General features: G+C 41.2%; 1 protein-coding gene across 1 annotated transcript in view; it reads right to left on the bottom strand.

The window, feature by feature from the left end:
* LTBP2 (latent transforming growth factor beta binding protein 2) overlaps positions 1-12130 on the bottom strand; it is a 3457946-nt gene that overhangs the window by 1226856 nt on the left and 2218960 nt on the right. The window contains exon 12 of the mRNA XM_044074624.1: positions 3430-3660. Coding sequence (XP_043930559.1) covers positions 3430-3660 — 231 coding nt within the window. The remainder of the gene's footprint in view (positions 1-3429; positions 3661-12130) is intronic.

Genomic DNA, 12130 nt, shown 5'->3' with positions numbered 1-12130 from the left:
GGAAGAATTATCATAGACTTTATAAAAAAAGACATAGGAAATTTTCAAACACTGGACCCATCCCAGTTTGGTTTCATCAAGGGCAGGTCATGGTTACTAAACTCGGTGGATTTCTTCAAGAAGGTCACTGGAGCCATGGATGAGGGCAAAATGGTAAATAGTGTCTACCTTGACTTAGTAACAGTATTTGACATAATACCTCACTTTGGTACTATAGACAAACTCACAAATTTAGGCATAAATCCTTATGTGACCTAACAGAAACCACAGAGAGGACACATGAAGGTAGGATGGGTGAATCCAGCTGGGCTGTTCCTAGTGGTATCCCACAGGACTCCGTACTGAGACCTCTTCTGTTTAAAATATACTTCTCTGAAGGCAAAGTAATGGTAGAGGGCCTTCGGATTATCAGATTTATTGATAACTGTAAACTGGATGTAATGACTGAATACTCCAAAGATACAGATATCCCTCAGGAAGGTCTGACAAAGACAAATAACTGGTGTCAGAACCATGGCCAAAAATTCAATACAGAAAATGCATAATTATACCCTTTGGGAAGATGACCACCCCTGCAAATGACAACACTAATAACACTCCCCTAAGAGTAGAGGGACCTGGGAACTTAGGTTGACAGACACCTGAACTTTGATCACCATGTATCAATGATATGGAGACAATCCTTCTGTATATTGCACAAATCATAAGTAAGGATATGGCATACAGATCTAAGGAGATCATAGTCCCACCATACTCAGACCTTATTAGACCAATAATTGAGTAGAATGCACCTTTTGGCATGTACCTGACCAGGCATTTGAAAACAGCTGATGCATCCTCAAGATTCCACACTAAAAGAATTCATGGTGTATATAATAGGTCCTATGCAGATTGCTTCAAGGTAGTCTCCCTGTACTTGGTCTCCTACAGACTACCGATGGGCGATCTCTGCCTAACCCACAAGGCATTCTCCAATCTAGCCCTGATGGATCTCAACACATTCCTGAAACAGCACTAGAATTACCCAATCTAAGGATCTAAAACTCATCTATGACATAAACAAAACATATTACCTAGAGAGGCATGTGTCTCAGAGGTTATCTCTTCTTAGGAACAGACTCCCCAATTATGTGAAACAGAACACTTCCTTAAGCCCATTCAAATGTAATTTGGACTAATGGATGGGAAATTGCAAATTCACCTCTGGCTTGTCTCCTGTGACCCTTATGGACAGGGGTAGGGGCAGACTGTAAAAGTCCTAAGGCACAGGCATACACCAAAGCCATTCTAGCCCATGGGCATTGATAACTGGGAAAAATGGAGAACGGATGGCTAGGCGTAAAAAGGCTCTATTGCCTATGATCCTGTTGCATTATGAAGGAGCTAAGTTCATGCTGAAGATTGCCATCAGCTATTTGGAGAAAGCAGGTTTTAAATATTCTAACTCTGTGGAATATTAAAAATAAACAAAAGTCTCATTTACAATCTGAACCTCTTGGAAATATATCAACTTAAGCAGCTTAGAATTTTCTCTAACTTTACTTACCATACTATGCTGACAAGCAGCTTATATGCTAAAATGAAAAAAAAAATGAAAGACACTGAATCTATAGTAAATGAACTGACCTTGTTATTTGTTGAAAAATGAACTGAAATGCATTACTATGGCTACTTTAATTTCATTAACCATTCGGTTATGGTTACTGTACCCACTCTAGATGAATGGTCTGTATGCCTTTTAATTACTAGTTTAACTAAAAGAAATATCACACTACATCAACTATTTCTTTTTTTTCATGTTCAGGGTGGTTCACTATATGGTTATAAATCCTTGGCCACATCAGGTTCCAACCAGCTAAATAGGTTCATAGGTTCATAGGTAGGTACTAGGCTATCGGCCCTGGGGCCTATACAAGCCCAGAAAAAAAGGTACCCTGGCATTATCAATATGTCACGTATAGGCAGCAAGTGTACAGTTAATTGCTGTCGAGAACTTTTTAATTCTTGTCAGACTGCTAGACTACGATACCGTCAGCTGCTGTATCAAATAAATCATTACTTTTGCTGTTGATATTTTCATAATTTATAAAATCGATTTTCCCATCAAATACAATCACTGCAATGTTTTACTGTGCCTTCCTTGTTTTTGAGTCACAAAATACATCATTAATTTTATTTTATTTATTTATTTTACATTTGTTGGCTTGGCTAGTCTAGCTGGATACATGTCCATTTTCAGTAGAGGCCCAGGGAGATAAGCTCCAAGCAGTAGTAAATTACAAAAAAGATTACAATAGTTAAAAATGACTAAATTAAAATACAAAGAAATTAAAAAAAGATTTAAGAGAAACAAAAAATTGTTTCTGTGAATAATAGCTCGCAGGCTATGCAAGGTTTAAAATACAATTGAGTACAAGGACACTCAGAATTCTGAAGTAATGATTAGTAGGTCTGAGAAAGAGAAAGAGAGAGAGCAGAAGGAGGCAAGAATCACAAGGGCTAGAATAAGGTTAGATTATATTGGTTAAAGCTGTAGAGGGGACAAAGGTTAGAAGGAAGGGGTATAGAAAAAAGAGCATTAAGGGAGAAAAAGTAGGGTTTAGTCTGGTTTAGAACAGGGACAAAGCCAATGAAATTTCAGATGTTCTTTGAGATGTTTCTTGAAGAGTGCTGTGGATGAGAGAGACGTGAGTGTACTAGGAAGATTGTTAATCAGATCATTAAGTAGTAGAGCAAGTATGCCATTAGTGGGGGGGTGGCACCCCTTAACCGCCTCCCCACTTTCAAAAGTTGGACAGGAGTGGGGGGGTTAAGGGGGGTGTCAACTCCCCTTACTAATAAAGTGCTGGAAATTACACCAAAGATTTTTGATAATACAGCACCATCACACAGATAGCCTATAAAGTAACACTCACATTGTGAAAGCCCCATGGTGCAGTTCTATGAAAATGGATTCTCAGGACAAGATTAAGATGGGGTAGGTATAATAAAAACTGCTGCTACAGTTGCAACACAGTTTCAAGAGCAACACAAAGAAACATTTCTTCAGTAAAACGCAAATAATGTCAGGAATAACCTTTTACCTTAAATATAGGCATAGAAAATGGTGAATATTGCAACTGTGTAAGTAACAGGAAGGTTGGAACTGTGCATTCAATGTGTTGTGGTCAGGGAATAAGTAGATGGATGTATTTTTCTGTGGTCAGAGTTCATATGCCAAAGTAGCAGTCTGGCAACATACTCAGCGTACCCATTGTAACAGAATGCCTTGTATATGCATGTACACTCAAGCTACTCTACACAAGATACTGCATATTGATTCTGCCTGTGAATATATAACTTATATAAGGAATTTGTGACTCACTGTAGGAAGAGATTAACTATAATTGCTTTACATCTGTGTACATTATTCTTTCTTCATACACTCACCTATATCAACAGATGGGATAGCAGCAGTTTGTCTCGCTGCTTCCTGTTCTGATGGCCAATCAGATGTGCTGGGAGAGAAAAGGTCATCCTCCCACTTATTGCTGTGTCCATGTTGTGTCTCCTCACTGTGCTGTGGAATCTCTTCTTCATCTGTCTCTCTCATAGAAATCTGAATATCTGATCTTGAGTAGGTATAACCATGCCCAGCTGGGCAGATCTCATTAAATGCATCTAGAAAAAAGGCAGGGACGGTACACTGTAAAATAATGTTTCTGAAAGAATTGCCTGTACAAAACACTGTAGTGGAGAACAATGGCAATAGTACTATCAAGATATCACAACATGCCTAGTAAGCAGTACATCCTAATGGTCACATGGTTTGTCTGTTTCACTCACTGGAGGATTTCATAAGGATCTAATTTATACAGAAAACCTGTTCTGTGCTAGGTTTACTGCCTAATAACAAAGTATACATTTTTCACCTATGCTGTTACATTTATAATACATGATCTGACCTATGTGGTGTAAATAAAAATCCTAAATTTCTCTTTTTGTGTTTTATTTTGGAAGCCACACTTATTTCAACAATCGCATAATCAACAACATTCATATGCAAATAATGTAACCCTAAACCTGCTTCTGTAAGCCTAAGACAATAACTAATATAAGAAAATTCAGCTCACAAAGTACAGAACCATCAGCACAGCAGTATAAAACCTTGTTCATAAAACAGATCCTCCTGCAAAATTTCTCCTCTAAACAGGATCATTCCATACGTAAAGAAAGCTCTTCTGAAACTCCTTCAGGAGATAACTGGCACATTAGTGAGTATTATCACAATACCAGAGTGTATTCATAAATGTATGGAGCTGATGTAACATTGCATGGTAGGTCTTTCCAATGCCTGAAAATAATACCAAGAATAACAATGATTGTATTCTTAATCCTAAGTTATATTGGTGAGGGAGAAGCAAAATTCTGTGGAATGTTTGGAGCTTTTCTCCCCGGGCCTCTGCTGAAAATTCACATGTATCCAGTCAGACTATCCTAGTCAACAAATGTAAAATAAAATAAATAAATAAATTGTACTAACCAACCGAAACTCTACATTCTGCTTTAAGGCATGGGATATATGCAGATGACCCCTTAAGGACATCAAGTGTGTCAGCTATATGGCTTTTGAATGTCCATGACTTTTTCCTCTTTCCTTTTTAAGTCTTTATGGATACACTCAGGCCAATAAAGCCAAATGCCACTAGATGTGAACATGCATGTTTCAGCTTTCTTATGACCTCATCAGCAGAGTATACATGGATTGTTTGGCTGGAGTTTAGAAACATAGGGTCTTTAAACCCAGCTGATGGCCATAACCATTAAGGTATCCCATGGGCCTTTCTTACAGGAGATTTAAGGTATCACACAGTGAAATCTCTAGCTTAGCTAAGTTTTCTTGTAGTTTGTACTAATTGGTTTGTCTGTGAGATCTTTTTACTCTTTGATGTGTACCCTATTATAACTGTAAGTGCTGATATTTGCATGCACTGCACTCTTTGATGTGTACCCTATTATAACTGTAAGTGCTGATATTTGCATGCACTGCACTCTTTGGGCTGCACCTGTCTCTCCTTTCATGCCTATTCTATTACATCCTTCTGTCTTGTTCTCCCTTTCTACCTTTTACCCCCAAACTAGTTTGACTATGTATTCCTCCTGCCCTCCTGTGCTGGACTGTCTGGGTTCTATAACCTGGATGTTCTTTCAATTATAGCTTGATCATATACCAGTGCCCCCTCATAAGATGTTTCTTGTAGCACACTTCCACTAGGGCTGTGGTTGCCTCCTTCAACCTAACCAATCCATTCTCCAGTACAAATGAGCGGAGGGCCTTGTCCACATCCCAACATTAAGAGACTGGATTATGATGGATAGAACAGATTCCAGTGATTATCACTAACCCCCATCCCAGATAAGGCTCACCATCTAAAAACCTACCCTAGTTACCCACTTATTACCTGGAAGAGAAGAATGTAGTCTTTCATGTTTGGATAGAAGATTCTCTTCTCTTTCACGGACTATGAATCTATACACATATAGCACAGGAAACAGTTGTTTTATGTAACTGTGCCCTGCTTTTGGGAAGCTTTTCATGTCAGAAGTCAAAGAACTGTAGTGACCTGTCCTCCCGTCATGACCACGGTATGCTCATCCCAAGCTCCTCTTATGTTCCAGGATAACATTTTCAAAGAAGTGGCATTCTATTTATCGAGAATATCAAAATTAGCTAATATCAGTTGTCTCTGGGTTGCACACACCTTCAAAACAAGCCTTCTACCATAAGGATATTTTACAAAGGATCCCTAGAAGATCTTTGGTTAAGGCACAAGAAGAATGTGTTAAAAAAAAAAAAACAAAGTTTAACCAGTCATTTTGCTGTTTTGTAATTAGATGATAAAGAAATCACACCATTAATCCTCTACAAAGATGACATCCAATAAAAATAACCCAGGTGCAAAGTAGACATAAACAGTACACACCTTGACAGCATAAAGCAGACATCTAGCATCATTGACAAAACAACACATGCTCCAATCATCTCTCATTATAGCTTAATGGAGGACCAGAAAATAACAACATGGGTGAACAGTGTAAGATTATTTCATAAGATAAAACATTCTGCAATGAAAGTGTCAGATATAGCAATAAAATCTCACACAAGAAACTCAGTTAAAGTTTACACAAGACTTACAATGTCCATTCTTAAATCTAAGTAACAGCTTTGACTTTGTATCAGAGTCAAGGAAGCCTCAGTAGTGTAAAAAAAAAAAAACAACAAGAAATTACTGAAGTTGACTATGCAGACAATTCCGTCATCCCATGGACTATTTTACACTTTTATAGTAGGAAACAACTCTTTCTGGTGTCACGACACTCAAGGGATCTGAAGACTTCACAGTACCTCAAATGGGTCACAGGTAAAATTATTGCCTCCTACATTCCCAGCCCAACCAGCAAGCTTCAGCTAGGAGGAACAGCAATGAGGCTACCAAAGAGGTGGAACCTCAGCTGAAACCACCTCCACTCTGCCCCCCCCCCCCGCTTCAAACATTATTACAAAAAAGTACAGTTTTGTACCTACCATAAATGCAGATGTTCGAGTGTTCACACTGCTGCAGTCATCACACTTGGGTTATCCTGCTGTCAGGCGGTCCCGCAGTCAGCCAGAGTTCCAAAGTCTTGGTCCGGCGTTGGTTGCTGTCACTTCTTCCCTGACGTCAGTGCGCCAGGGGTATATAAGATGCATCCAACGCCATTTTCTTCAGTTTTTCTTGCCGCAGATGTCAGGTGCCCCCAAGTAGGTAGGCAATACATATTGCTAATAACAGTTATACATATAAAATAACAACAATACCTTCAGTTACAAGCAAATACACCACAAAGGTTGTATAGGATAGAAAGGTATAGATAAGGCCAGCCAGTTCAGAGGGGATGGAGGGAGGGTAACCAGGACTGCAGCAGTGTGAACACTCGAACATCTACATTTATGGTAGGTACAAAACTGTACTATGTTCATCATGTTACACTGCTGCAGTCATCACACTTGGGTAGAATCCCAAAGCTAAGGTTGGGTGGCTGGTCTATAAGGAGTTAGGATTGGCTATGAGGCCCTGCAGAACTGCAATGGCAAATCCTGCTCTAGATTTAGAGTAAAGAGGCAGGTGGTAATGCTTGGTAAAGGTGTGCACTGAACTCCAAGTTGCAGCCTCCAAAATTTCCTTGGTAGGTACTCCTCTGAGAAAGGCCGTTGAAGTGGCTGTAGCCCTGGTGGAATGTGGCCTAATGTGTTTTGGGACTGATTTTCCATGCTGTGTGTAGCAGTAATGAAGACAGTGTCCTATCCATTTGGCTATAGTCTACTTTGAGATAGCCTTGCCCTGTGATCCTGCAGCATATGCTACAAACAGTTGCTCAGTTTTCCTGATAGCTTTTGTTTTGTCCAAGTAGAAGCATAGCTGCCTGTGTATGGCCAAAGAATGCAGAAGTTTCTCCCCTTTATTCTGGGGGTTTGGATAAAAAGTTGGCAAATGGATGGTTTGGTTAAGAGTCACACTAGATACCACCTTTGGCTAAAGGTAGGGTTTGTCCTTAGAGAAACCCTGTCCTAATGAAAAATTATAAAAGGTTCCACTGCCATTAATGCCTGTAGCTCTGAGACTCTTTGTGCTGAAGTTACTGCTAGGAGCAGAGCTGTTTTCCATGATAAAAATTTTAGATCGGCTGTATTGGCTGGCTCAAAAGGTGGCAGGGTTAGTTTTTCCAAAATGAAATTGAGGTCCCAAGTTGGTGTTGGTGCTCTCTGGGGCGGTCTTATGTTTTTAGCCCCTCTGAGGTACTGCTTTAGCAAGGGATGAGAGAATAAAGGAGGATCCGTGTTGTAATGTGCTGAAATGGCAGAGGCGTGGATCTTAATTGATGAGAAGGATATGCCTCTGTCCAGCATCTCAGTTAAGTATTGTAAAATCTGAGAAATGTTTGGAACAAGAGGGTCAAGGCTTTGAGCCTGGTTCCAGGTGCAGAATCTCTTCCATTTTTCTGAGTAAGCTTTCCTTGTGCTAGGCCTCCTAGCCTCCAAAATGACATCCATAACTGCTGTGTTGCCTGTTTGACTAATGAATCTGCCATGCAGCCAGGTTTAGGGTTTTGAGCTGCCCGTGCAGGACCTGATTGTTTTGTTGAGTCAGAAGGTGTGGAGTTTGAGGCAAAATCCATGGTGGGCCTTGAACAAGGTTCCTTAAGATAGGGTACCAGTGCTGGCGTGGCCAGTCTGGAGCAATCAGGATCATCTGTGGTTTCTCTTGTCTGGCTTTTAGGAGTACCTTTGAAAGTAGAGGCAGAGGTGGGAATGCATAAACTTTTAGGTTTTTCCAGCTGAACAAAAGAGCATCCACTTTCCATGCTTGTTTGTGATAAGTCCTTGTGCAGAATTTTTGTAGTTGGCAATTCAGTGGAGAGGCAAAAAGATCTATATCTGGGCATCCCCATTTTTGCATTACCATGCTGAATATTTGTGGATTCAATTTCCATTCGTGAGGGTCCATGATATTTCTGCTTAGATCATCTGCCAGAGTATTTCTCTTTCCTGGCAGGAATTGTGCTTGCAGGTGGACTTGGTACATTAGAGCTGTGTCCCACAAGGTCATGGCTTGCCTGCACAGGGGGTAAGAATGAGTGCCTCCTTGCTCGTTTATGTACCACATTACTGTGGTGTTGTCTGTCTTTAATAATAATTGTCCTGGATGCAGAAGGTCCTTGAAAGCTGTTAGGGCATTTTGAACAGCCAACATCTCTTTTTGATTGATGTGTAGATGCATCTGGTCTGTGGTCCACTTGCCCTGAATGTATTTTCCTGCCATGTGTGCTCCCCAGGTGTAATCCGAAGCATCTGTTGTTAGTGTCTGCCTGGCTGTGGGTAGGGTGAAAGGCTGACCCTTGTTTAGGTGACATGCCTGTGCCCACCATCGAAACTCCTGTTGTAGGCAGGGAATCATTGGTATTACTGCTTCTAAACTGTGACAGTGTTGAGTCCAAACACTTTTTAGGTACCATTGTATTTTCCTCATATGCAGTCTGGCATATGGTATTAGTAGTATGCAGGATGCCATGAATCCCAAGGCCTGCAGAATTTTTCTTTCAGGGAGATGGGACTTTTTTGCCAGTAATTGAAAATATTGAGTTAATTGAACTTGTTTGTCTGGCGTGAGGTAAGCCATCTGGGCTGTTGTATTTAAGTTGGCACCCAGGAATGTAATCTGCTGTGAGGGCACTAGTTTTGACTTCTTTTCATTTACTGTGTACCCTAGAGAAGTTAGCGACCTCTTTACAAATGCCAGATGCTGTAAAAGGATGTCCTTTGTCTCTGCTTGATGAGGCAGTCAACAGGTATGGATATATTTGAATTCCTTTTTGTCTGCAAAAAGCAACTACTGGTGCCAGGCACTTTGTAAAGACCCTGGGTGCAGTAAATAAGCCAAAGGGCAGTGCAGAGAATTGGTAGTGCATTGAACCAGCTTTGAATCTGAGGTATCTTCTGCAATTTTGTCTGATAGGGACATGCAGGTATGCCTCTTTGAGGTCCAGAGTAACAAGCCAAGCGTTCTTGCCCAGCATGGGTAGAAGCTGCTGTAAAGTCAACATTTTGAAATTCGGAATATCCAGGTAAGTATTTAGAAATGAAAGGTCTAGTATGGGCCTCCAGGCCTTGTCCTTTCTGGGGACCTGGAAGAGTCTTGAGTAAAATCCTTGTCCTTGTTCTTGCTGTGGTACTTTTTGAATAGCTCTCATGTCCATGAGGGCTGAAATTTGTCTTTGTGCCTCTGCCCATTGATTTTGTGGCAGGTCTGGCATTCCTTTTAGCCTTGGTAAAGTATGAAAGTGGAACCTGTAACCTTGAGACACAATATTCAGAACCCATTTGTCTTGGGTTATTGTTTGCCAGTTTTGAGAAAAAAGTGCTAGTTTTCCCCCCAAGGGGGCTTCCAAAAGGGAAGTGCTTGGCGTACGAAGGGGAAAGTCATTGTGACTGTTTCCTGTAAGGTTGAGACTTGTCCTCACCTCCTTTTGGGGTTGAGTTGCCCCACTGTCTTTGTCTGTTTGAGCCTTGGGGTTGAGATCTGCCTCTTGGGCGTCTGTATCTGCCTCTCTGTGGCCTGTCTGACACTGGAAAGGACCAATTTTTTGTAGGTCAATTTCTGCTAAATCAAGGTGGCTGTACCTGTAAGAAATCCTTGACTGTTTGCATAGATTTAGCTTTATCCTCCATTTTCTTTAACACCTCTTCTGCCTTAACACCAAACAAGGTATCATGCTGTAAAGGAGCATCCAATAATTTTGCCTTAACATGATCAGGTAAACTCTGTTCTTTTAACCAAGCATGCCTTCGAATCACTGAACCTGTAACTGCGGCCCTACAAGAGGCCTCTAAAGAATCAAAACCACATTGAAGAGTATGTTTTCCCACCTGTTCAACTGCATGCAACAAATCCTGCATTTCTTTACAATCAGGAGCTTCTGAGCTTGCAAGCATTTTCTGTTTTAATTGAGCCATTAAATATTGTTGGTACTTAAGCATGTGAAACTGGCAATTTAAAGCTCTTACTGCTAGAGTTGCAGAAGTGTATACTTTCTTCCCCCATCTATCCAATGCTCTGGAATCTCTGTCAGAGAGTACTGGATTTTTTGCAATGGAAGCCTTAACCCCTTTTGGACCTTGGGAAATAGTTTCTGGATCAGCAGAAGGGTTTTTATAAAGAAACTTGTGAGAATCAGGGACTCTGTAGTACCTATCTGGCTTGGCTGGTGCAGGGGGTAAAGAATCAGGAGATAAGCTGGATTCAGGGAACACATCATCCACGATATCTAGCACAGGCGGAATAGCCAGTGGCCTGTGCTGAGGCAGTAAAAGGAAATCTCTGAACCTTTTCTTAGATTCTGAGTATTCCTGACTTTCCCAATGGAAATGCTCCCTCATGGTATGTAAAGTTTTGCCAAAAGAATAATCCTCAGGAGGAGAGGCTGAAGGGATAGATTCTTCAGCATCAGAGTCCTCATAGGGATTTATAGAGTACTCCTGGTCAGAAGAGGAATCAGAGAAAATGGAAACCTGATCAGAGGACTCATAGTCTGTATCCTGCCTAGGTCTTTTCTCAGGAGGGGGATGGGAACCCCTGATTAGAGTAATGAGGTCTTCGGCCATTTTAAGCATCTGTTTCTTAGGCATGGAGGTTTGTCCAGGAGAATGCTGTACTTGTTTCTTTGTCTTTGGTGGTACTTTTGTCTTGGCTGTTGATTTAATGGTAAGTTGTGAAGGTCTGAAAACACTCTTAGAAGCCGATGCCTGCTCAGCGGCTCCGGACCCATCTGAGGGATTAGTTTCCATAGGCTCAATACCTTGAGTTTCCAGAGGCCTAGTTGTCTCCACATGTGTCAGGAGCTGCGAAAGTGCCTCACTGAGAACTGGCGAACTGGCGACTGGCCTAGAAGAGGTTTCGTCGTCGGTTTTGGACCTCGGATGTCTGTCTTTATCCTTGTCCTTGCGTTTCTTCAGTAATGCGGGTGTCGGTTGATCCGACGGCATAGTATAATTGAACCTTCGGCCAAAGTAGTGCAAAGCAAAATCAAAACGCCTTTTTATAGTACGTTTGTTAAATCTAGCACAAAACCGACAACTAGTGACGTCGTGATCAGGGCCTAGGCATGGAATTCAGTAAGAGTGGAAGTCCTTATGAGGTATTTGCTTTCCACAAGAAATACAATTATTAACTTTTTCTGACATTGGTCTGAGGTAAGAAAAAAGTTTCCCCAATGTGGTACTTAGCTTTATTGAAGACTTCGGATCTGAAATTCAACTTCGAAAATCTCAGGAGCTAGCCGACCGGCACTTGAGAACTGCTTCTGCTTTGGGCACTGCACGGCAAGAAAGACTGAAGAAAATGGTGTCGGATGCATCTTATATACCCCTGGCGCACTGACGTCAGGGAAGAAGCGACAGCAACCGACACCGGACCAAGACTTTGGAACTCTGGCCAACTGTGGGACCACCTGATGGCAGGATAACCCAAGTGTGATGACTGCAGCAGTGTAACACGATGAACATCACCATGTTGGCACTTAAAGAAAATAAACACATTCATACAACAGTCTAATA

The sequence above is a fragment of the Protopterus annectens genome, chromosome 6.part0 (genome assembly GCF_019279795.1).
Source record: "Protopterus annectens isolate FY-2018-M chromosome 6.part0, PAN1.0, whole genome shotgun sequence".
Taxonomy (NCBI): domain Eukaryota; kingdom Metazoa; phylum Chordata; order Ceratodontiformes; family Protopteridae; genus Protopterus; species Protopterus annectens.
This window is presented reverse-complemented; position numbering and strand designations above follow the sequence as displayed.